General features: G+C 52.1%; 9 protein-coding genes across 9 annotated transcripts; 6 read left to right on the top strand and 3 right to left on the bottom strand.

Annotated features, from left to right (window-relative positions):
• Positions 1-48: 48 nt before the first annotated feature.
• Positions 49-3,006, top strand: P153DRAFT_346336 (WD repeat-containing protein 44; the record flags this gene model as incomplete). The annotated part of the gene is made up of 6 exons (XM_033666120.1): positions 49-594; positions 649-785; positions 831-1,000; positions 1,224-1,791; positions 1,841-2,872; positions 2,917-3,006. The coding sequence occupies exons 1-6, from the start codon at positions 492-494 to the stop codon at positions 3,004-3,006; spliced, it is 2,100 nt and encodes a 699-aa protein (XP_033520904.1). The 5' UTR covers positions 49-491.
• A 460-nt stretch (positions 3,007-3,466) lies between these two features.
• Positions 3,467-3,881, top strand: P153DRAFT_79009 (uncharacterized protein). Its single transcript, XM_033673402.1, has one exon. The coding sequence runs from the start codon at positions 3,575-3,577 to the stop codon at positions 3,815-3,817; it is 243 nt and encodes an 80-aa protein (XP_033520905.1). The 5' UTR covers positions 3,467-3,574; the 3' UTR covers positions 3,818-3,881.
• A 64-nt stretch (positions 3,882-3,945) lies between these two features.
• Positions 3,946-5,832, bottom strand: P153DRAFT_359498 (kinase-like protein; the record flags this gene model as incomplete). The annotated part of the gene is made up of 1 exon (XM_033666871.1): positions 3,946-5,832. The coding sequence occupies one exon, from the start codon at positions 5,830-5,832 to the stop codon at positions 3,946-3,948; it is 1,887 nt and encodes a 628-aa protein (XP_033520906.1).
• A 438-nt stretch (positions 5,833-6,270) lies between these two features.
• Positions 6,271-6,854, bottom strand: P153DRAFT_388555 (uncharacterized protein; the record flags this gene model as incomplete). Its single annotated transcript, XM_033670761.1, has 2 exons — positions 6,271-6,640; positions 6,745-6,854. 2 exons carry the CDS (start codon positions 6,852-6,854, stop codon positions 6,271-6,273), a joined length of 480 nt encoding a protein of 159 aa, XP_033520907.1.
• A 221-nt stretch (positions 6,855-7,075) lies between these two features.
• On the top strand, positions 7,076-9,542 carry P153DRAFT_369216 (ARM repeat-containing protein). Its single transcript, XM_033668708.1, has 7 exons — positions 7,076-7,263; positions 7,321-7,406; positions 7,457-7,577; positions 7,631-7,744; positions 7,798-8,043; positions 8,095-8,844; positions 8,890-9,542. Exons 1-7 carry the CDS (start codon positions 7,227-7,229, stop codon positions 9,216-9,218), a joined length of 1,683 nt encoding a protein of 560 aa, XP_033520908.1. The 5' UTR covers positions 7,076-7,226; the 3' UTR covers positions 9,219-9,542.
• A 200-nt stretch (positions 9,543-9,742) lies between these two features.
• P153DRAFT_378089 (uncharacterized protein) lies at positions 9,743-11,755 on the top strand (the record flags this gene model as incomplete). Its single annotated transcript, XM_033669775.1, has 3 exons — positions 9,743-10,008; positions 10,065-10,441; positions 10,494-11,755. The coding sequence occupies 3 exons, from the start codon at positions 9,743-9,745 to the stop codon at positions 11,753-11,755; spliced, it is 1,905 nt and encodes a 634-aa protein (XP_033520909.1).
• A 751-nt stretch (positions 11,756-12,506) lies between these two features.
• On the top strand, positions 12,507-13,940 carry P153DRAFT_378090 (uncharacterized protein; the record flags this gene model as incomplete). Its single annotated transcript, XM_033669776.1, has 4 exons — positions 12,507-12,539; positions 12,593-12,832; positions 12,928-13,261; positions 13,312-13,940. The coding sequence occupies 4 exons, from the start codon at positions 12,507-12,509 to the stop codon at positions 13,938-13,940; spliced, it is 1,236 nt and encodes a 411-aa protein (XP_033520910.1).
• A 1,087-nt stretch (positions 13,941-15,027) lies between these two features.
• On the top strand, positions 15,028-17,643 carry P153DRAFT_346351 (glutaminase GtaA). The gene is made up of 5 exons (XM_033666121.1): positions 15,028-15,393; positions 15,446-15,741; positions 15,795-15,931; positions 15,983-16,285; positions 16,358-17,643. The coding sequence occupies exons 1-5, from the start codon at positions 15,203-15,205 to the stop codon at positions 17,516-17,518; spliced, it is 2,088 nt and encodes a 695-aa protein (XP_033520911.1). The 5' UTR covers positions 15,028-15,202; the 3' UTR covers positions 17,519-17,643.
• P153DRAFT_346353 (uncharacterized protein) lies at positions 17,616-18,332 on the bottom strand. The gene is made up of 2 exons (XM_033666122.1): positions 18,040-18,332; positions 17,616-17,954 (listed from the first exon to the last, which is right to left on the bottom strand). Exons 1-2 carry the CDS (start codon positions 18,238-18,240, stop codon positions 17,673-17,675), a joined length of 483 nt encoding a protein of 160 aa, XP_033520912.1. The 5' UTR covers positions 18,241-18,332; the 3' UTR covers positions 17,616-17,672.
• Between the last annotated feature and the right edge of the window lie 3,039 nt (positions 18,333-21,371).

Here is a 21,371-nt window from a genome sequence, read left to right on the forward strand (position 1 = left end):
AGATTAGATAAAATAGTGTTCTGCGTGCACAAGCTGATGGCGTGCACAGGCTGATAAAACACGTTATCGGTATCGGTGGCTCGTGCAAAAATCCCTGAGTCGTCAACATCAGGTCACACATTCTGGTCGCATTGCGTCATTGTGTCGATTGTTTCTCGCCCGGCTGCTCTCAATGTCCTTCGTATATGGGTAGACATACGTTACAGCTGAGATGGAAGTGCTGCGTGCGCTGGTAGCATTGAAAGAACACCTCGTATCAATCTGGATCTAGGATAGGAAAACGTTATTTACTTGCATCTGGACGCCATAGGAGCAACAACCGCACAACCTGTCTGGAATATTCGTTTGTTCACATTTCTGCCTGCAGCGCGACCTTGAACTTCACTCTCTTTGAGTCCATCTGTCTGGCAGTTGCCCCTCCACGGCTGCCGCGAGACCTGCCAGCGTTGTGACTAGGGTCCACCCATGACACTTCATGCCCAACATCCAACATGCAAGACGTCTTGCCTAAGATTAAGGTTGCAGACCCACTTGCCAGGGCGGCAACCCCCATAGAAAGGCAAGATACTGGCAAATACACAACCAAAGGAGACGGTACGTCACCTGTCAGCACGCCGACACATGCAATGCTCACTCTGAACCCCATAGGACCGTTGACGAACGGAAAACTTATCGCGAAGCTTCGTACTCCGACAACGCCTTCTACACCGCCGAACGAGACGCAAAATGGCAACGGCAGTGATCGGATGGGATCATCGGAGGCCGCCATAGATCCTCTGTCGCAAGTACGTATACCGGGGAAGCTCTGGTGTAGAAATTGACGAGTATAGCAAATCATTCGAAGGACTACCACGTCGGTGGGCGCCCAGAGACTATGGTCACACAATGTAGAACCTCCGTTGATACAATCGCCAGCGTCACCCAATGAAAGTCATATGGATAAGAAGCACAGCGGGGAAACGTCGCGGGACATCGGCTCAGCATCCAAAGCAGACAAAAAGTGAGCACCCTTTTATACGTCGTTTTTTCCTTGCATCATCCAGAACGGTTGGGTTTCCCATGGAAACAAGTTTAGCGCATCCTCGTATTCATATGATACGAATACGCGTATCACACCTCACACTGTTGCGTCTACACTACTTGTTGCGATTAGCCTATGGTAGCCTTGTGCTGTGACTTTCCGAGGCGGATCATGCTCAAGGCAGAATTCTGACCCACCACAGGAAGGGCGCCTCATTCCTTAGTCGCTTCATCGGCAATAACAAAAAGAAAGATGTCCTCGATGTTACAAGCGACAATGGTGACGAGGCCGAAGACCTGCGCAATGAGGGTATGGACGCGCAATTGTATGTCAACAACCTTAGTTTCCACCCCAAATATCCGCAACCACCAGCATACATTAAGGTGCGGGCCAAGTTCAAGAAAGACAAGGAATTCGACCGTGTCTTTTTGGCGCAAGAACTTCGATCAGGATCGGACAAGAAGAGTCCACCAGCTGCTGGGTCAAACTCGGTGCCCCAGTCTGGATCAGCGGCTGCGCATAATCCTATCTGGGCCGTGGAATTTAGCAAGGACGGGAGGTATCTAGCTGCTGGTGGACAAGACAGAGTTGTCAGGGTCTGGGCAGTTGTTTCAAGTCCTGAAGAACGCAAATCACAGGAGAAAGACGAGAGCGATCCACATGAGGCTGAAAACGAACCTGGATACCTCAGTGCGCCTGTCTTCCAACAGAAGCTTTTTCGTGAATACCATGGGCATACATCTACTATCCTGGATCTAAGTTGGAGTAAGGTACGTTTCTGCGCGCTCAACATTTGAGAGACAGTGATTGACAATTCAGAACAACTTTTTGCTATCCTCGTCCATGGACAAGACTGTACGGTTATGGCATGTCAGTCGTGATGAGAACCTCTGCACGTTCAAACACTCAGATTTTGTGCCATCCATCCAATTTCATCCCACGGATGATCGATTCTTTCTTGCTGGCTCCTTGGATACGAAGCTGCGACTTTGGAGTATACCTGATAAGAGCGTCGCGTTCGCTGTCACAGTACCGGATATGATCACGGCCGTATCCTTCACACCCGATGGAAAAACCTGTATAGCTGGAACGCTAAACGGTCTTTGTATGTTTTACGACACCGAAGGGCTCAAGTGGCAGGCGCAACTCCACGCCAAATCGACGCGGGGACAGAATGCGAAAGGAAGCAAGATCACTGGTATCCAAGCGACACATTGGCCTCCGGATAGTGAGAGTAGCGAGGTCAAGCTGCTGATTACGAGTAACGACTCCAGGATCAGAGTCTACAACTTGAAAGACAAGAGTTTGGAGATGAAGTTTCGGGGCCACGAGAACAACTGCAGTCAAATCCGAGCTACATTTGACGACAGCACTGGCCATATCATCTGCGGAAGTGAAGATCGAAAGGCATACATTTGGTCAACAGCAACGCCGGAAGGCGACAAGCGACAGCAGCGGCCGGTGGAGATGTTCGAAGCTCACAACTCCATCACAACGTGTACCGTCATCGCCCCAGTTCAGACCAGACAACTGCTCAGCGCTTCCGAAGATCCCATATACGATCTATGCAACCCCCCGCCAGTCACGCTAGTCTCGCGCGCAGAATCTATCATCTCCTCCAAACCCACCACGGAAGCCGAATCCGCACGCCCCACGTCAGCAGACACAACCCTCAAGAAGGTCCCCGTGAGCCCAGCCTACATAGCACGCTCCGCCCACCCCGGCGGCACCATCATCGTCACAGCAGACTACACCGGCTCCCTCAAAGTCTTCAGACAAGACTGCGCATACGCCAAGCGACTCCGCCTGATCGACGCCCTAGAAACCTCCTCCTTATTCTCCAAACGCGGCGTCGGACGACCAAGCAGCATCCTCTCGCGCACCAGCCGCTCAAGACGGGAGTCCGTTTCCACCCAGCCGCCCAACGACCGCATCATGAACTGGCGCCAGGGCATATCCCACGGCAGCATCGACTCGAGCAATAGCTCTGTGCGCCGGAGTCGCGCGCGCAGCACGTCGCGGCCGAAATCCGTGGCGGGGCTAAGTCTGCATTCTGCCGACCCGCTGCAATTGGGAGCCGTGCAGACCATCGATACGCTAAGCTCGGAGAAAACGGATCCTTCTGTCGATCCGTCGGAGCTCTCCAGGCCCCTGTTTGGGGCCAATATGGATAGTGCGAGTTTGATGAGTCGGTTGACGGGTGGGGATGAAGATGAGCTTGAGGAGGATAGATCGGGGGTTAGGTGCAGGAAGTGCGGTGCTGAGGATTTTAGGGTCAGTGTTCGGGGGGCGGGGGAGAAGTATTTGTCTTGTGGGAGGTGTGGGAGTGAGGTTTAGTAGAGTCTTGATGGAGTGGTTTGCGGGCAACGATTACGTGGAGGTTGTTGGATACGCGCTTTGATGGGCGTTTTTGTTGTTTTGTGTAATGCATGGATCTGGACAAGATTTAAGATATTGGAAATATTTACTTGAACGGATGCGAATTCATGATGAGACTGGAAAGGACCCTAGCTTGTAGCATTGTATCTTGGAAAGACGAAGTCATGAGAACAAATGTATATTTTATCATCTGCTATCACAATTACTATCATATCCAGGCTTTTCCCTGTATACGCGCAAACAGCGGGTTCTCTTTATATAGACAAACGTTGCGCCGACACGGAATACCAAAAACCCACGTGTAGACGCCCTGCCAACCGCCGACCCAAGCCAAAGACCATACAATTGAGCGGAAGCAGAGAAAAAGGGTATCGCACAACGCCTAGTGTAAAGACAACACCAGACGACGGAACTTGAATAACGATAAGAAAAGCGACAAGCAAAATGAAACAGGGTATCCAGACGTGATTGTGAGAGTCCAAAACCATCCAAACCCAAACCAAACACCAACTCTGAGCGCACCATGATTATGACTGACGATCCAACTAGGATCCGTTAAGCCAGGGACGAGCCACGTTCTCGTAGCACTGCTCGCAGTCTCGCAACCATGCACACTCTAAGACGTCGTGTACGGTCCAGCGCTTCTCGACGTCCATCTCAAGACAGCCAGCGATCAACGCCAGCGCATCCTCAACACCGCCTTCTTTGACAGCCTCTGCGCTGCGAATAAGCTCTGCATCCCACTCGCCCTTCATGATCTTCATTGTAGTCTTCACATCAAGGCCCTCGTTGAACGGTAGAGTCGCGGTGAGAAGTGCATATATGCACACGCCAAATGCCCACATATCTGCTGCCGTAGAGAAGACAGGACCTGGCGCATCGAACAGCTCTGGCGCAGCATATTGCAAACTGCCGGCAACGCAAGTACTAGTATCGGCAGGACCGATATTCTGGTTTACGCCAATTGAATGAGGCTCTGGGCCATCGCGCTGGTCGCTCACAACGTAGTCGGCCATACCAAAATCGCAGAGTAGGACATCGCCGCCATCGCGCTCGGCGTTGGGTATGGTCATATCGACGAGGCAGTTCTCTAGCTTGACGTCGCGATGGACGACCTGGACATCATTGTGCAGATAGCGCAGGGCCGAGGCCAACTGGTACGCATAGCGCTTGACCAGGTGCCGGGGTAGGCCTAAGTGCTTCTTTCGGCGTGTGTCACGCACCAGGTCGAACAGTGTTCCGCCCTTGTTCAGCTTGGTAATGCAGAAGGTCGCAAAGTCGGTGGTGTAGACTCGCAACAGAGGTAGAATATAGGGGTGTCGCAGGAACCGCCAGATCTCCACCTCGTGATCAAATTGCGTCTGGATTTCTTCGTTTTCCAGCTCCGACTTATGCTGCTGAAGTTTGCGCACAATCTTGACAGCATGGACCACAGGCTTCCCATGCTCTATGCTCGTGACCTCTTTGACAATACTGAACCCACCATATCCGATTTGCTTTCCGATGATGTACTCGCCCTCATACCCTACACCTTGACCTTCGTCATCTGGCTCGCTCGGTTTTATGGCAGCTTCGGAGGTTCTGTATCGTGCAAGGAAGGATGCAGCAGGGGACATGGAAGAAAGAGATCGCCCGGAGCGTACCGAGCTGCGCCGACTGGTTCTCCGTAGACTGCCGTCTTCACCTATCTCGGATCGAAAGCTCTTGGTTCTCGGTGGCCCACGCATGCGCGGCGAGAAGCCAGGAAATTCGATTGGTGAGGTAGCGACAGGCAGCGGAGAGAGCATGTACTCTGATGGCATCTCCAGTGGCGTTCGTGCCTCTTCGAGTGGCGAGGCAGTAGCATCCGAGGTCAGGGATGCAACCTGGTCATTGTACTCTTGGTCGTTTGCGAGGTCGTCGACGGTGGTTTGCAGGAGCGGGTATCTCGACTGGCCAACGCGATGCTGCATGTGTCTTTGCTGGTTGAAGGGCATTTCCAAGTACTCGGAATGGTCCGAGAAGCTGGATCGCTCACTATGCGGTTGCGAATGGCGTGATATTGGCTTGGGCACAGGAACCTCGAGGGCGTGACGGGCGCCAGTGTCAAGCGTAACTTCATTGTCGAAGGTAATGGACGTCGTGCGCTTCTTGAAGCGCGCTTCAATACCCTGCTCTTCACTCCCGCTCCTGCCTGGGGCGATTGGCCTGCCTACGTACGAACCCGATTGAGGGGTTGCGCCGTTCTGTTCGCATGGCCGAGATGCGCCATTGGAATAGTCTGACAGCTCTGCACTGGTGAAGTCGGATTGCCGGTGCGAGCGGTCATGGCCGTTGCGTGCAGAGTCGTGGCGCGGAAACGCGGCAAAGGTTGAGGCAATCTGCCTGTACGGGGATGAGGTATCGAGCGTGAGCTTCTGGAAATTGTGTGAGGATGGCGCATTCGAGGCCATTTAATCGATTCACGGTGGATGCAAACCTCAGAAAACGACCAGGCACCAGGTATTAATAGTTCAGTGTGGGGTGTGGTGATGCGACAGGAGAGCAAAGGCAATAGAATTGAGTTCAGGCAGCGGATTGCTTGTTTCTGCTAGCGGCGAGTGTAAATTGGCAGTCGCGCCTGACACGGCTGCTCGTGGTTGATTAAGTGGCGGGGGTGGAGAGAGGACAGTACGAGTGCAGGTTGTGCGTAGTAATGCGGAGGCAGTATTTGCTGCGAAATGAAGTTGTCTTGAAGGGGTGTGTCGGGAGGCGAGCAGACATCAGCGTGTGGTGTTTTCTTTCACCCCACGTCGAGGCGAGCGCCGGGCGGGGTGCAAGGCATTGTTTCGCGACACATGAGCGCGCTGCACCTATGGGAGGCGGACGCAGAGTAAGCCATGTTGGCGGATTTACGTACTTTGGCTAGGCGCAGCGTCCAAGGGGTTTGGGTTTCTGACGTATGCTGAGCGAAACACAGCGGCTGTGGGCCAGTCAGCGACGTGCTTCCCCGCGCTGAGGCTACTGGACGTCTTTGCAGCCGTCCGGCCTGCCAGTTGGAGCGGAGGGTGACACAAAGCACAGTATGTAAGCGTGGGGTCGGCCTTGGTGTAGTTCATGCAGGGCCGATACGGGAGGGGAGGCTGGCTGGTCAAGATTCCACTGCTCCACTGTGCACTGGCGCGTACGTTCTCGGCCAAGCGTCGAAGCTGGCAGCAGCTCGCAATATCCAGACGACCACATGCAGAGTCGATCGAAGCTTGTGCGCGTCGATTGTAATACCTATGCAGTCGTCTCAAGCAATTTTTGCAGTGATTAATTGTTCCAGCGTCTGTCTGTACTGCGCTTATGTGCTGAAAATAACGCTGCCTGCGTCCGGCGTTTACAGCTTAACCGCGAGAGACGAAAGGGCACATGACTCTGCCGTGCTGTGCTGGCCAAGTGCTTCGAGTACAGGCCAAGTACATGTCAGAGCAGAGGGCGCAACCGTAGCCATGATGCGCTGCATGTGGGCCCGTTGATTAGCAGCAGAGAAGACATTCGCCATGTCACGTTAATCTATCTGTCGAGCTGCCAACATGCGCCTTCCCATGCAGCTCTGCGGAGCTAAACCCAACCGGTGCAGCCAAGCAGGTTGTGCTCGTCGGACGAGACCCACAGGAAGCGAGTGACGAGCGCCATCAACACGTCGACTAACGACTCCCGCCATCGCCAGCACCGCCCGCCGTCCCCTCGCCGTCGACAGCTCGCGCCCCGCGTCCAGTATCGAGTCTGTCTCGCGTCTGCCGCTGCCACTCTCCCCACCCGCAGCTCCTCGAGACTGCCCGCCGACAGACGACGCCGCGCCTCGCCCTGACCGCTGTTCGCCATGGGCTTTCTCTCCAAGATTTTCTGCTGCTGCGGCGGTACGTGACGGCCGCGATGCTTGCTCAATGCCCCCCCGCTGACGGACAATGACACAGGGCGCTCCCGGGACAGCATCTACGACCCCGTCCTGGCTGACAGCGAGCGGGAAGCTGTTGCTGACCTGCTGGGCTTCCTCGAGAACGTGCGTTCACGTGCCTGCTCTGCACCCACGACCCGCGCTAACACATGCAGCGAGCCGAGACCGACTTCTTCACGGGCGAGCCCCTCCGCGCATTGAGTACGCTTGTATATTCCGACAACATCGATTTGCAGAGGTCGGCCAGCTTGACCTTTGCCGAGATCACAGAGAGAGGTACGTGCGTCCGCTGCCGCGCACGCGCATGACGTCTGACGATGCTGCCACAGATGTGCGAGAGGTCGACCGCGACACCCTGGAGCCCATCCTGTTCCTGCTCCAGAACCCCGACATCGAGGTGCAGCGCGCTGCCAGCGCCGCCCTCGGCAACCTGGCCGTGAACAGTACGTACACATCCGCACCATGCACACCACGAGCATCTGCTGACTCCCTGCAGCCGAGAACAAGGTCGCCATTGTCGCACTGGGTGGCCTTGCGCCGCTGATCAAGCAGATGAACTCGCCCAACGTCGAGGTGCAATGCAACGCCGTCGGGTGCATAACGAACCTTGCTACACACGAGGACAACAAGGCCAAGATAGCACGCTCGGGAGCACTGCAGCCCCTCACACGACTGGCCAAGTCCAAAGACATGCGCGTGCAGAGGAATGCGACCGGCGCCCTGCTCAACATGACGCATTCAGGTAGGAGCGACAGGTTGCCGCACAGCCAAAAGCAGTACTGACACCCGCTAGATGACAACCGCCAGCAGCTCGTCAACGCTGGCGCCATCCCCGTCCTCGTCCAGCTGCTCAGCTCTCCAGACGTCGACGTGCAGTACTACTGCACAACCGCCCTCAGCAACATTGCTGTCGATGCCAGCAACCGCGCCAAGCTGGCTCAGACGGAGAGCCGGTTGGTTGGATCGCTGGTCCACCTCATGGAGTCGTCGTCGCCCAAGGTGCAATGCCAGGCTGCCCTCGCCCTGCGAAATCTCGCATCCGACGAGCGATACCAGCTTGAGATTGTGCGCGCCCGCGGCCTCTCGTCTCTTCTTCGTCTTCTACAATCATCTTACCTCCCACTTATCCTCTCCGCTGTCGCATGCATACGAAACATTTCCATCCACCCTGCGAACGAGTCTCCCATCATCGAAGCTGGCTTCCTTCGACCATTGGTGGACCTGCTTGGCTCGACTGACAACGACGAGATTCAGTGCCATGCAATCTCGACCCTCCGTAATCTTGCGGCAAGCTCGGACAAGAACAAGCAACTTGTTCTGGAAGCAGGTGCCGTGCAGAAGTGCAAGCAGCTGGTCCTCAACGTACGACTTCCAGTGCAGTCTGAGATGACCGCAGCCATTGCCGTACTTGCCCTGAGCGAGGAACTGAAGCCCCACCTTCTCAGTCTTGGCGTCTTCGATGTCCTCATCCCCCTCACCGAGTCTGACAGTATTGAGGTCCAAGGAAACAGTGCTGCTGCTCTGGGCAATTTGTCTTCCAAGGGTGAGTTACCTTGACCTGACCATCAGCTCCAGCTAACATTCATAGTGGGCGACTACACCATATTCCTTCAGAACTGGACGGAGCCCGCAGGCGGCATCCACGGCTATCTCCGCCGCTTCTTGGCCAGTGGAGATCCCACTTTCCAGCATATCGCTATATGGACTCTTCTTCAGCTTCTCGAGTCCGAAGACGCCCAACTGTTGGAGCGCATCTCGAGCTCAAACGAGATTGTCCACATGGTCACCGAGATCGCTGAGCGCAACATCGAGTCTGACGACGAAGACAATGAGGACGGCGAGGGCGAGGTGGTCACTCTCGCCCGCCGGTGCCTCGAGCTCATGGGCAAGAGCCCTAAGACCCTTGTCGAAGGGTAGACGATTGAATTGCCCTTGATACCCAGCTTAATCGACTGCTTATCATTCACCTCTTACTTATCTTGTTGCTTTACTCTACGTATGCGTTTACGTTAAAATCCTCTCCCCGATCAGATCTAATGCGAACGGCGTTCAGGAACAGGTTATTGCGATATTTCTAGCGAGCATGGGCGGAGCAAGTCCTTTTCACTTACCAGCACACCACCTTTGTTATCGCTTTCGTTGACCGTTATTACTCGAAGAGGTTGTAATCATTAGAGGTGTGAGGCTTGGAGAGCTGCAATCGACCTTGTTACATAGTTGGGAATTGAATGTGAATCAAGTTTGGTGTTCCGCAGAGTGACCTTCCTTTACTATTAGCCTACATTGCAACCTCACCAAACATCATTACGAAGTATATGACTTTTTGGACGTGATGCTCTCACGTGACGTCGCGCATCTACCTTATCGATAAAGCATGATTTTTGCGACAGCTCCAGACACCTCTCAATCTTACAACAAATTGCTCGAGCACCCGACTACCAATGCCACCAAAACCAAGAGGACGCGGGAGTACGCGTGCCCGCGCGGGAGGAAGGGGGGGTGCAACCGCCGGTCGATCTACTGTCGGCGCCAGTGAAGCCATAGAAGATATAACCCCGCAGGACAGCAGCACACCAGAAGCGCCCGAGGCTTTTCAGCCGTCAATGATACCAAAGCAGGAGAACAGCAACGATGCAAACCAGTCAAGCACAAGCGACCATGTTTCAACAACTGTTAAATCGCAAGCACTGCCTTCGGTTGCCGCATCGTAAGCTCTCTTACTTCTCGCAGAGCTTGTGCGGCAAGGCTAACTACATATCATAGTTCAGTCTCGACACCGCAGCATGGCACAGAGATCAGCAGTCGCCCACCAGTGCAACGTCTCGGTGACCTGCAAAGCTTGGAACCTCCCTCTCGATCCGCCTCGCCGTCTATACGCCGTGGCGGCTCTGTTCGAGGCAAAAAGGCCATGCCCAAGCCCACTTTTACAGGTCGTCGAAGCAAGGAAGAGCGGATAGCCCTGGAGAAGGAAGCTCTGGAGCGCGAGAAGGAGAGAACTAGGGAGCGCGATCAGGCAATCATGAAGAAGGAGAAGAAAGCTGCACGAGATGCGGAGAGAGAAGCAAAGCGAGCTACTAGAGGAAGAGGCGGTTATAGCGGGGCGATGAGTGGTCCTTTCTCGCTCGGCAGCTCCAGAGAAGGCATGTTTGAAACTGCCCATACAATGGCCTTCTACGCTGACTTCGACAACAGATCGGAAAACGAACAATCGCAACTTCTCAGGCTTCGGTGCCGGATCAGGCTCGCGAGCGGAACGCGTAAAGAACGAGGACGGCGATCATGGAGGAGGAAGCTCAGGCTTTAGATCTTCTGGAGGGGGAGGGGGAAGCGGAGGAGGAGGAGGCGGAGGTCCATCGATCAAGAGGGAAGATGGAGGTTATGTCAGCTCTGAGGATGAAGAAGACGCCGAATTCCCCCGCAGAGATATCGATCTCATCGAGATTTCCTCCGACGAAAACGATGCTGCGCCAACGGAGCGTCCAGGGAGGTCAACATTGCCTGTTCGAATCGGCAGGAAAGAACATCAAGAACGCGCTTTTGGAATCAACACAGACGCAAGTACCGAAGCATCAGCAAAAATACTGGAAGAAGCGGAGACAGGCGGCAGAGCATCCACGGCAAGCACATCAGGGCGCTCCTCAGGCAAGGGCAAGGGCAAGGCGAAGGACGTTGAGATTACAGGCTCACGAAAACCTTTCAAAGGAGTCTGGCAGGATGCAGATGATAGGATAGTGAAGGCAGAACCCGTCAGTGACGACGAGAACATGGCAGATGCAGAGCAAATCGGCATTGTAGAGCCGGTCGAGAAATCAGAACCCCCACCAGACACGGACAGAAAACCGAAGACACGACTGCAGAACATCTCAGAGCCAGTCCTGCAAACAGACGAAGACCGCGCAGAATGGGCGCGCTTCCAGTCGAATTTACGTCATATCAGAGCTGAACTGGGACCTGACGAGATAGCTGCAGCAGATGGGACTGGCGATGTGAACATGGCGGACGCTGCGGCTGACGCCAAAAAGGCCAGTGTGCGCGACAATAACGTTTACCTCTTCCAGATCCCGCCGCTCATGCCAGAACTGCTCCTCCCTGACGACAAAAAGGATGCGTCAGACTCTCCAGCCCCACCAGTCAAGGCTGAGGGCGTCAAAATCAAAGTGGAAGAAGGCTTCTCAGACCCCTCCGCCAAGGCCTCAGACGGACCTCGTTTCGCCAGCGGTCTAGTTGGAAAACTACGCGTTCGGCAATCTGGTCGCACGACGCTGGACTGGGGAGGTACCAGCTACGAACTGACGCCAGGAAACAAAGCGGGGTTTTTGCAGGAGGTGGTATCTATTAATGTTGTTCCCGAAAAAGATCGAGTGGTTGAAGAAGACGCCGGCGAAGCGGTCTCTTTCGGACGCGTCAAAGGAAAGTTCGTCGTCGTGCCCGACTGGAATGAGATGCTTGGGTGAAAAGCTTGGATCATGGATTCATGGCCACGAGGGAAAGAAGGGCATGGCGATCGGCGTTTGATATTGCATTTACTGGAGTCAAAGCGTAGAGAGAGTCATGATATCAGAGCTCCCAGCCCCCCTCAACGCGTCTAGATGCATCACAACGCGTATCCGGACGCGCTGGCCCAGCAACAGTCTTTTCCCGTGGCACTATGATGTGATGGATTTAGTGGGGCTGGAATGGCGTCAATCAGGAGCGAAATCTTATCAGATCAAAGCACATGCCATAGAGTGGTGCTTCGAGACGCCGGATTGGTCATGATAGTGGGTCGTTGTCGCGTTGCTGTGACAAGCATCGCACTCGCACGGACGGTTTTGGGCATGCTCAGAAGAACTCGATGGGCAATTACTGGACACATGCACAGAAGAGAAGCTATGAATTCGGTACCATTTGAGTGCGTATGTCCGGTTCTATTGGCCGGACGCGTCAATATAGCAAGCCCGCCATCGGAGGGGTCGAGGTATGCCCTGATCGGAGGGGCGCGTCAAGATCGTCATAGCTCGCGCCATGCGGGCTGGGAAGCGCGTTCCCGCCAGATCACGTGAAAAGTGTTTTTCCCGACTTAAGAACGGCGCGTCGTCTCTTGTTCATTCGACACTCACAAGCATCCCACTTTACTTGCCCACCATCACTGCATTCGTACATCTTCAACACATCTGAACGTGTACAATCAATACTCTGGTGCTATAATATCTTTTTTGCCTCACAATGTCGGCCCTCCAGTTCACACCATCCAAGCAGGTACGCGTCAGGATACCATCCCATATAGTATGCACATATTAACGCGTATATAGGCGGCAATGGCAATGGACGTGCTCAAGATGAACGACTCACCTGCAAAGAAGCTCAACTTCGCGTCGGCGGATAAGGAAAACGTTTTCAAGCCCATTGTCGGCATTCCAGACCTGCCAGAGGAGGACGCGTCGGAGAAGAAGCTCAGTGTTGCATCCACAATCAAGCCTGAGGAGGCAAACGAGCCCCTCCTCCAAGAGAACGCCCAACGTTTTGTGCTTTTCCCCATCAAGTACCATGATGTAAGTCCACTTTACATCCCAACGCGTCCGACGCGTGAGAAGACGCGTCTATTCGTAGGCACTTGGACCCTGGCTAACGTTACCCCTCCTTCTAGGTTTGGCAAATGTACAAGAAGGCGGAAGCCTCGTTCTGGACCGCTGAAGAGATTGATCTCTCCAAGGATCTTCACGACTGGAACAAGCGATTGAATGATGACGAGCGTTTCTTCATCTCCCACGTTCTCGCCTTTTTCGCAGCCTCTGATGGCATCGTCAACGAGAACTTGGTCGAGCGATTCTCCGGCGAAGTACAAATACCTGAGGCACGATGCTTCTACGGCTTCCAGATCATGATGGAGAATGTTCACTCAGAGACATACTCTCTGCTCATCGACACATACATCAGCGAGCCCAGGCAGCGCACATACCTTTTCAACGCCATCGACAACAGTAAGTCATTCCTTGCAATGGTGTCAGAAGACATTTCTAACACGTCATAGTTCCATGCATCCGCAAGAAGGCTGACTGGGCCCTCAAATGGATCTCTGACAAGAACTCCACTTTTGCCAACCGTCTCGTTGCCTTCGCCGCCGTCGAGGGTATCTTCTTCAGCGGTTCCTTCGCTTCCATCTTCTGGCTCAAGAAGCGTGGCCTCATGCCAGGTCTTACTTTCTCCAACGAGCTCATCTCCCGTGACGAGGGTATGCACACTGATTTCGCCTGCCTGCTCTTTTCTCTCTTGAACAACCGCCCCAGCAAAGAGTCTGTCGCTGCCATCATCACCGAGGCTGTTGAGATCGAGCAAGAGTTCTTGTCTGATGCTCTGCCCTGCGCTCTGCTCGGCATGAACTCCGCCCTCATGTGCCAATACATCGAGTTCGTTGCCGACCGCCTGTTGTTGGCACTTGGCAACCCCAAGGTCTACAACGCAACCAACCCCTTCGACTTCATGGAGAACATCTCGCTTGCTGGCAAGACAAACTTCTTCGAGAAGCGCGTCGGTGACTACCAAAAGGCAGGTGTCATGGCTAGCACAAAGAAGCACGAAGTGAACGAGGATGGGTCATCAGTCACCGTTGCAGAGGCGAAGGGTCAATCAGGTGACTTCGCTTTCGACGAGGACTTCTAGATGTACCATCCCTCGCTTTCTTCTTTTCTCTTGCTTTGAACGTCTCTTGTCATATGGACACCATCTTGTCGCGGTATACCTTGGGTACTGGATACCCTTTTTTGTCACTACGCATCTGTTCTTTCTGCATTTTTGGGGCCAGGCGGGAAGCTTGCTTTGATACCTCATCCTTGGAGCAACGGCGTTGGGTATATGGTGTAACATGAGTGATGTGTAAGGATGGACTGGATGTGGGATGGACCCGCGAATGGATCGTGGTTGCGCGAATTTTAGGATAGTAATGAATATCAATCCTCACAATATTTAGTATCATGCCAATATTTTCGAGATAAAACTGTCAGGTGGGATTCCATACCACTTGTCACGCCAACCATCTCTCACAACCTCAACCATCACGGAAGCCATACCTCGCCTAGAAACCCGCCCGCAACCTCTCCTCTCCTCTCCACTCCAGAAACCCTCTCGTTGATCAGTAGCAAACAAACTTCGCAACTTTTCACTCAAGTCTCCCATCCTAACGTCATCATGTGCTCAGGCACCCAGCGCGCCGGTCTCGGTGCGACCCATGCTTGTGTGCTCTGCCACCTTGAACTATCCCTTCTCCTCTGGACTCGATCGCCCCAACCTGAGTGTAACAGGCTACGCCTGCATCTCGTGGACCTACCCCATGTATCCTCAAGATTCCATCAACACACCACCACGTGGTTGTCGTGCTTTTTGTTTGAGTACGTTGCGGGGAACGTTGCACGGGTTAAAGGTTCTCGTCTTGAGCCACGGAGTTTATACACCGCTATGTGCTGTTAGGCGGCTCGTTTTGTGGTTCTGGTTATGTGGTGCCGGATAGTTAGGCGTTCTTCCAGCGTCTGGGCTATGGGGGACGCCTGACTTTCTACCCGGTGGTACGATAGGACGTCGACGGAAGAACGACCGCCAAGCAACCTTTCGCACGCATGAAACACTATGTAGGCCCGCACCCCTGAAATAGAATGGTTGTTGGGGGCTGAATGCTAAAAGATTAAATGTTGGTGGGTTTGTTTATATCTTGAGTACGTACTTGTCGCAATAATGTACAATGTAGTGTTGGATACATTTTTCTCTTTTCTTTTGCGTCTACTCGGTATATATACTGAATTTTGCAGAACTTCTATAAATTGTGACGTGTTTGCGTCAGCACTATCCCATATCTGGGGTGCTTATAGTGTTTCGCAAAACACATACATCAGTCAAGCTCAATCTGCTGCCAGCCACATTTATCTTTAACGATGTATCTTTCTGTACTCAGTACGTTAGGCGGACTTCTTCTTACCACGGCTGCCGAGTCAACGTTTACCCCGGCACGCCCACCGTCGCTACCTCTAGCAGTAAAGAACCCTTACCTAAGCACTTGGCTTCCTGCCGGTAGCGATGGCGGCAACGGAGGCTATCTCCCCGGACAATGGCCCCAATTCTGGACGTAAAACATACTCCATCTACATTTGTGGCAGAATATCACTGACATGAACCAGGGGCCAATGGCTTGGCTGGACTGGTTTAATCCGTGTAGATGGCAAGACGTTTACATGGATGGGCACACCGAACGATATCGACGTTGCCAGCCAAGTAGCCTATGAGTACACATCCACCAGAAGTATCTTCACCATCGAGGCGGACGACAAGGTCACCGTGAAGATCACCTTCTTGTCGCCCCTTACACCAAACGATTTCAAGCGCCAATCTTTGATCTTCTCGTACATGGAAGTTGAAGTGTCTTCTCTAAATGGCACGACCCATGATGTACAGATATACACCGACATCAGTGCAGGTAAGCTGTTGCGCCTCTTGTCGTACGATATTGCCGTGCTGACGTGCTGGCAGAATGGGTCTCGGGCAATACTTCAGCCACCGCGCAGTGGGAGTCTGGTGTCGCAGATGACCTTACATATCACAAAGTGTGGAAGCAGAACCAACAACTCTTTTCCGAGAGCAGCGATCGAGCTGAATGGGGAAACTTTGTTAGTATATATTCTCATCCTGTAGGTTCAACGTCATGCTCATGTGCTTAGTACTATGCCACGGATTTAAACGACACTGTCACTTCTCAATCGGGCGCTGATGTGGATGTTCGTGGGGCTTTTGTGGACAGTGGGAAACTTGATAATTCTACAGATGGCGACTTTCGTGCTATCAATGACAAGTGGCCCGTGTTCGGGTATGCTGTGGATTTCGGTTCTGTGGGAACTGTGCCGGTGTCGCAGTTGTTTACGATTGGATTGTGTCAGGATGAGGCTATTCAGTTCCTTGGTGCGGATGGGCTGACTACGCTACCTTCCCTTTGGAAGGACTACTTTGACGATGATACTGCTGCTGTAAGTATTGGTTCTCGTTGCGCAACCCACTTACCAGAGATTACCAAGCAGAATCGAGCTGACTCTCTATAGCTCTCATTCTTTCACAAGGATTACTCTGAGTCGAGTAAGCTGTCAATGCAGCTAGATGACCAAATCTGGAACGACTCCGTGGCTGCAGCCGGGGAGAACTATGCTATACTGACATCTTTGGCCGCTCGTCAGGCTTTCGCGGCTACACAGCTCGTGGGTACCCAGGACAAGCATTATCTCTTTCTCAAGGAGATTTCTTCGAACGGTAATACTCAGACCGTCGATGTCATTTATCCTGCGTCGCCCATCTTTTTCTACACGAATCCAGAGCTTATCAAGTTACTGTTGGACCCGCACTTCGAAAACCAAGAAAGTGGTCACTATCCGAATAGATATGCTATCCACGATCTGGGGGCACACTATCCTAATGCGACTGGCCATCCAGATGGGAATGACGAACAGATGCCTCTCGAAGAATGTGGAAACCACATGATAATGGTTCTAGCCTACGTTCAGCGTTCCGGAAACACAGACTACATCAAGCAGCACTATCCCATCCTGAAGCAATGGGTCGAATACCTGGTAGAAGATAGTCTTTTACCCGCTGAGCAACTCTCAACCGATGATTTCGCCGGCCACCTCGTCAACCAGACAAACCTCGCTCTGAAAGGCATCATCGGGCTAGAAGCAATGTCCCAAATGTCCAAGCTCATCGGCGAAGACGCAGACGCACAGAACTACACCACCATCGCCCATGACTACATCACTAAATGGGAAGACCTTGGCATCAACAAAGCGGATGATCCTCCGCACGCAATGCTTAATTACAACAACGCCAGCACACACGGTCTGCTGTACAATCTCTACAACGACAAACTTGTTAACACGGATCTTGTTCCACAGGAAATCTACGATATGCAATCAGCCTTCTACCCTACTGTCAAGGAGAACTACGGGGTCCCGCTCGACACGCGCAATCGGTACTACACAAAGGCTGATTGGGAGATCTTCTGCGCTGCTGTTGCGAGCGAGGACACGAGGAATATGTTTATCAGTGATCTTGTGAGGTGGATCAATGAGACGCCGACGAGTAAGCCGTTGACGGATTTGTTTGAGACGAGTGATGGGAGGTATCCAGGGGGGGTTGAGTTCAAAGCTAGACCGGTGATGGGGGGTATGTTTGCGCTGTTGGCGTTACAGGGGTATACGAACGCGATCTAGGGCTCTCTTTGGTGTTGGTTTGTGTCGCTTTTGCGGTTTGGATTTGAGTTTCGCTGTTTAGTATGCTGAGAGTTTATTCTTTTTGTCATATATTCTTATAGCCACTACTCGCTTTTTCTCCACGCTATCATCATTCTCCTCAGATTCAACTCGCTCATTTCTTCTTCCCTTTCTCTTTTGCTTTCGCTTTATTCACCCCCTTATCCACATCCGCCTTCCCCTTCGCATCGTCAAGGTCCTCCAACGCTTTGTCCACATCAACATTCCCCTCATACTCCACATCCTCAATCCATCTCTCAAGCAAGAAGAGACGCCATGCTATCCAACCCGATCCTACAAACAACACCGTCAAAGACACCATGCTGCGGACCAGGCCCCACACCGTTATGTTGGCGATGTAGCGCAGTGTGGGCGTGATAAGAGCCTGACGCTCATGCTAGCGGGTATGAGGTTAGATTTGTGACTTCACCACCCGATGCACCAGATCATCTGGTTTATTTTAAGAGGCGCAAAAGACGTACCTCCAAATCGGGATTCACACAATACAACAGCACAATCAACGCCAGCAGAATCAGAGCCAGGAAGAACACAGTCAAGACTTGTATGACTGCGAGGAGGATGGAGATGTTTTTTGTCGTCTGGAGCACTTCGAAGCCCGCGGCCACGAGAGGCGTGACTTGGTCAAACGCGGCGTTGATCTCGCGGGAGTAGGGGATGCCCATGGTGGCTGATGGGGTGGTTGGCTAACGAGGTGGTAGGGTGGGTGAAGAGAGAATTAGACATTAGTTGTGCTATGATTATGCGTATATTTGGGTAATGTGAGGGGTATGTGTGAGATGGACACGGGATGAATAGTACGCTGACGTCATGCTGGGACGGGAAATAGACAGGGGTGAAAGCCTTGCATCGATGTCTGCCGCTTTTCTCGTGCATCATTGGAAAATTCCGACTCGGGTATCTGGAATCTACTCTGTGGATCTGGTAGAAGTATATTGCTGCATGTGGATGTGTTGATGCGTACTTGTTGAGTGAAGGGGACATCTTCTATTCGTCGAGATACTCGTGAAAACCCTCGATCGAGGTTTAACTATCCCAGCTGTCTGGATCTGGGGCTTTGCAATATAAAAGCTCTAGATCGGAATCGCGACTAACTACCGTACCCTTGTCGCAAGCGATCGTTCAAGTTGCATATTAGGTCACTTGCATACGACGACAACCTCTCAGAACGCGTTCCCACCGTCAAGACCCATGCTTCACCACTCCTTATCCCTCGTATTAACTCACCGCAAAATGCTCAAGATACTGAGATGAAAACACGTTGCTGATAAAGTGAATTCGGCTACCAATGCTTTCGTACACTGCTTTGCAGCAGGGTTCATTAATTCATGAATATGAACTGCATCTGATTTGTTATATGGGCCATTGGCTCCGATGGAGGGTTTGTTTTGCCACATTCCTTGCAATTCAAAATATCTGGATGCCAGGGGTGGAGGAGGCAAAGCGCAGACTTTGTGCTCGACGAGACAGATATCGCATTCCTACTATCAATCTGGGCGTGAGGCAAGTCAACGTCAAGAACTATGATGGCAATTCGATTCAAGTATGACAGTACGCCGTTTGAGTCGTATATTTGCGTGATTTGAGGCGGCTAATGAATGCAACTCATCATCGTTAGTTAGAAAGCTACGCATATCCAGATAGATGTATACATTGTGAATCGGTACATTCATAACGACCAATCACTTCTGATACGAATGACTTTTCTAGATCCCCGACCTAACGTTAACCGAGGGTCCTTCGATATCGCTCTTCAAGTCACCAACTTGACCATGTCCTTGGAGAATTAAACACTGTTTCCTATTACGAGACACGGGTATTGTTCAAGATCTTGAAAGTTAACTCCTCACTCTCATTCTTTGTCCTGTAAACCGATAGAGAGGTATTGTAAATGCTCGGGTTCATTTATCGCATGAGCTCTGGGTATGGAAAAGCTCGTAGATGATGAAAGAAGATAGGTTCTTGACCCGCAACAAAACTAACATCAGCAGACCAGAACAAAATAATTAAATTTGACTTTATACTAGCTGTGTACTGGTAGTTGACTTTAATAAGTAGTGGCCCAGCCTCGACTTCGCTTCGCTTCGAACGGCACAATTTCAATGACTCTCGAGTGTATCAATGACACCATAGAGAATGTTTGGTAGGTGAAGTTTGTGCCGACACGGTATCATATGACCTGGATAATTTCGATTTAGGCTAAATTCAGGTGGCCAAATACAGATTGCGGGGAAACCAGGATTGCAATCGTTGAGAATGCACGGATCGGACATCTGTACAAGGATCCCGATGGGACTCCATAAACAATCAATTATGCATACGCGAAGTTTGAACCGGACACATGGAAGAGTTGAGGGAATGTTACTCGCCCGGGCAAGATCAACGATCTACATTCTCTCCATCATGCACACCAGATCGCTGCATTCTTTGGGTGCGGGTGAATACACTTGTTATAATACCAGTCGGTGCGAATTGCCCTCACCAATCAGACATGTCGAATTAGCTGTTGTCGTGCGTTAATCCCAAAACAAGCGTTTCTTCATCTTTTTAGGACAAAGCCGAAAATGCTCTCCGATGTGGGGAGATATCTTTGTGAGTCGGCCTGTTGATGATGGACGCGCTGACTTGCCATATGATGCTTTCAACATACAATCGCACAACTTGATGAAAACTGGGAATGCACTAAGCAACATATTCCATTCTTGGTCACGAACAAGCTTTCCTGAAGTATGTCAGACGGCTATCTGTACATCCATGTTTGACAGGATGCAATAGCACACAACGCAGCGGGTATCGCCCCCGAATGCCACGTGGTATAATTAGACGTAGTATTCCAGAATTTGGGAGCGCCTATCCGGATTGGTGAGAATGCATTCCAAATATCATGTTCAAGCTGAGTGGCCGATGGCCAAGGCGAGGGTGTTGCGACTAGAGGGAAGGTTGGTTCAGCCACCCGTCTTATGCACCCGAAGCAACGTTGTAGCTTGGCAACTGGGTGGACAGGTCCGGAGTGGCGTTGACCTAGAGCCATAGATACGTTGCATACGGTAATCTGCGGTTTCATGTACCGGCCAGCGAAAAGGTCGTGACTATTTTGTGTCAATTGCTTCGAACCTGATGAACGACTCGGGTAATGCAGGAGCCGCCATGACCAGAAATATACATATGGCTTGAGCATGATGGCAGTAAAAACATAGGTGTCTGATGTTGCAAGATAGAGTCGCACCAAAACAATGAAGCTAAGAACACAAGCGCTATCACGTGGCAACGGTGTTCGGTTAGGTTGGATCCCCACATCTGGGGAAGGTGTGGGGTTGTCGGGCCTCCAATCCTCCACCAACCATCAACCAAAACCGATCTTCCCCGCCTCGTGGTGTTCTGGCAGCCTCAATATCTCCAACATGTCTCGCTGGGGTAAGTGGCGATATTGCAAACTGGTAAAACAATGCAACGCAGTATGAGATCGTCGGTATCATCGTGCCGGTGCGAGGCCATACATAATACATACTTCTTGGGCTTTTAGTTTATACACGAGACTGGTCATTTTAGAACACATCTTGTTCATGTATGTTACTCTAAATTCATCAAATTCCACGGTTACATGAGCAATACGTTTTCCGTCAGGTGTTACGGATACTCGTCCCGCGAACCCGAGAGTAAGGGCCACCAACCCAAAAACAACGCCGCTGTCAGGCCAGCAGACAAAGGATTTAATCATTTGACCTTTTGGGATGTTTTGCCGCCCGTTCTACCCCAAACAGCGGGTATTTCATGCAGTATGCATGTGAGCCACACG

The sequence above is a fragment of the Dothidotthia symphoricarpi genome (assembly GCF_010015815.1).
Source record: "Dothidotthia symphoricarpi CBS 119687 unplaced genomic scaffold P153scaffold_17, whole genome shotgun sequence".
Classification (NCBI taxonomy): Eukaryota; Fungi; Ascomycota; class Dothideomycetes; order Pleosporales; family Dothidotthiaceae; genus Dothidotthia; species Dothidotthia symphoricarpi.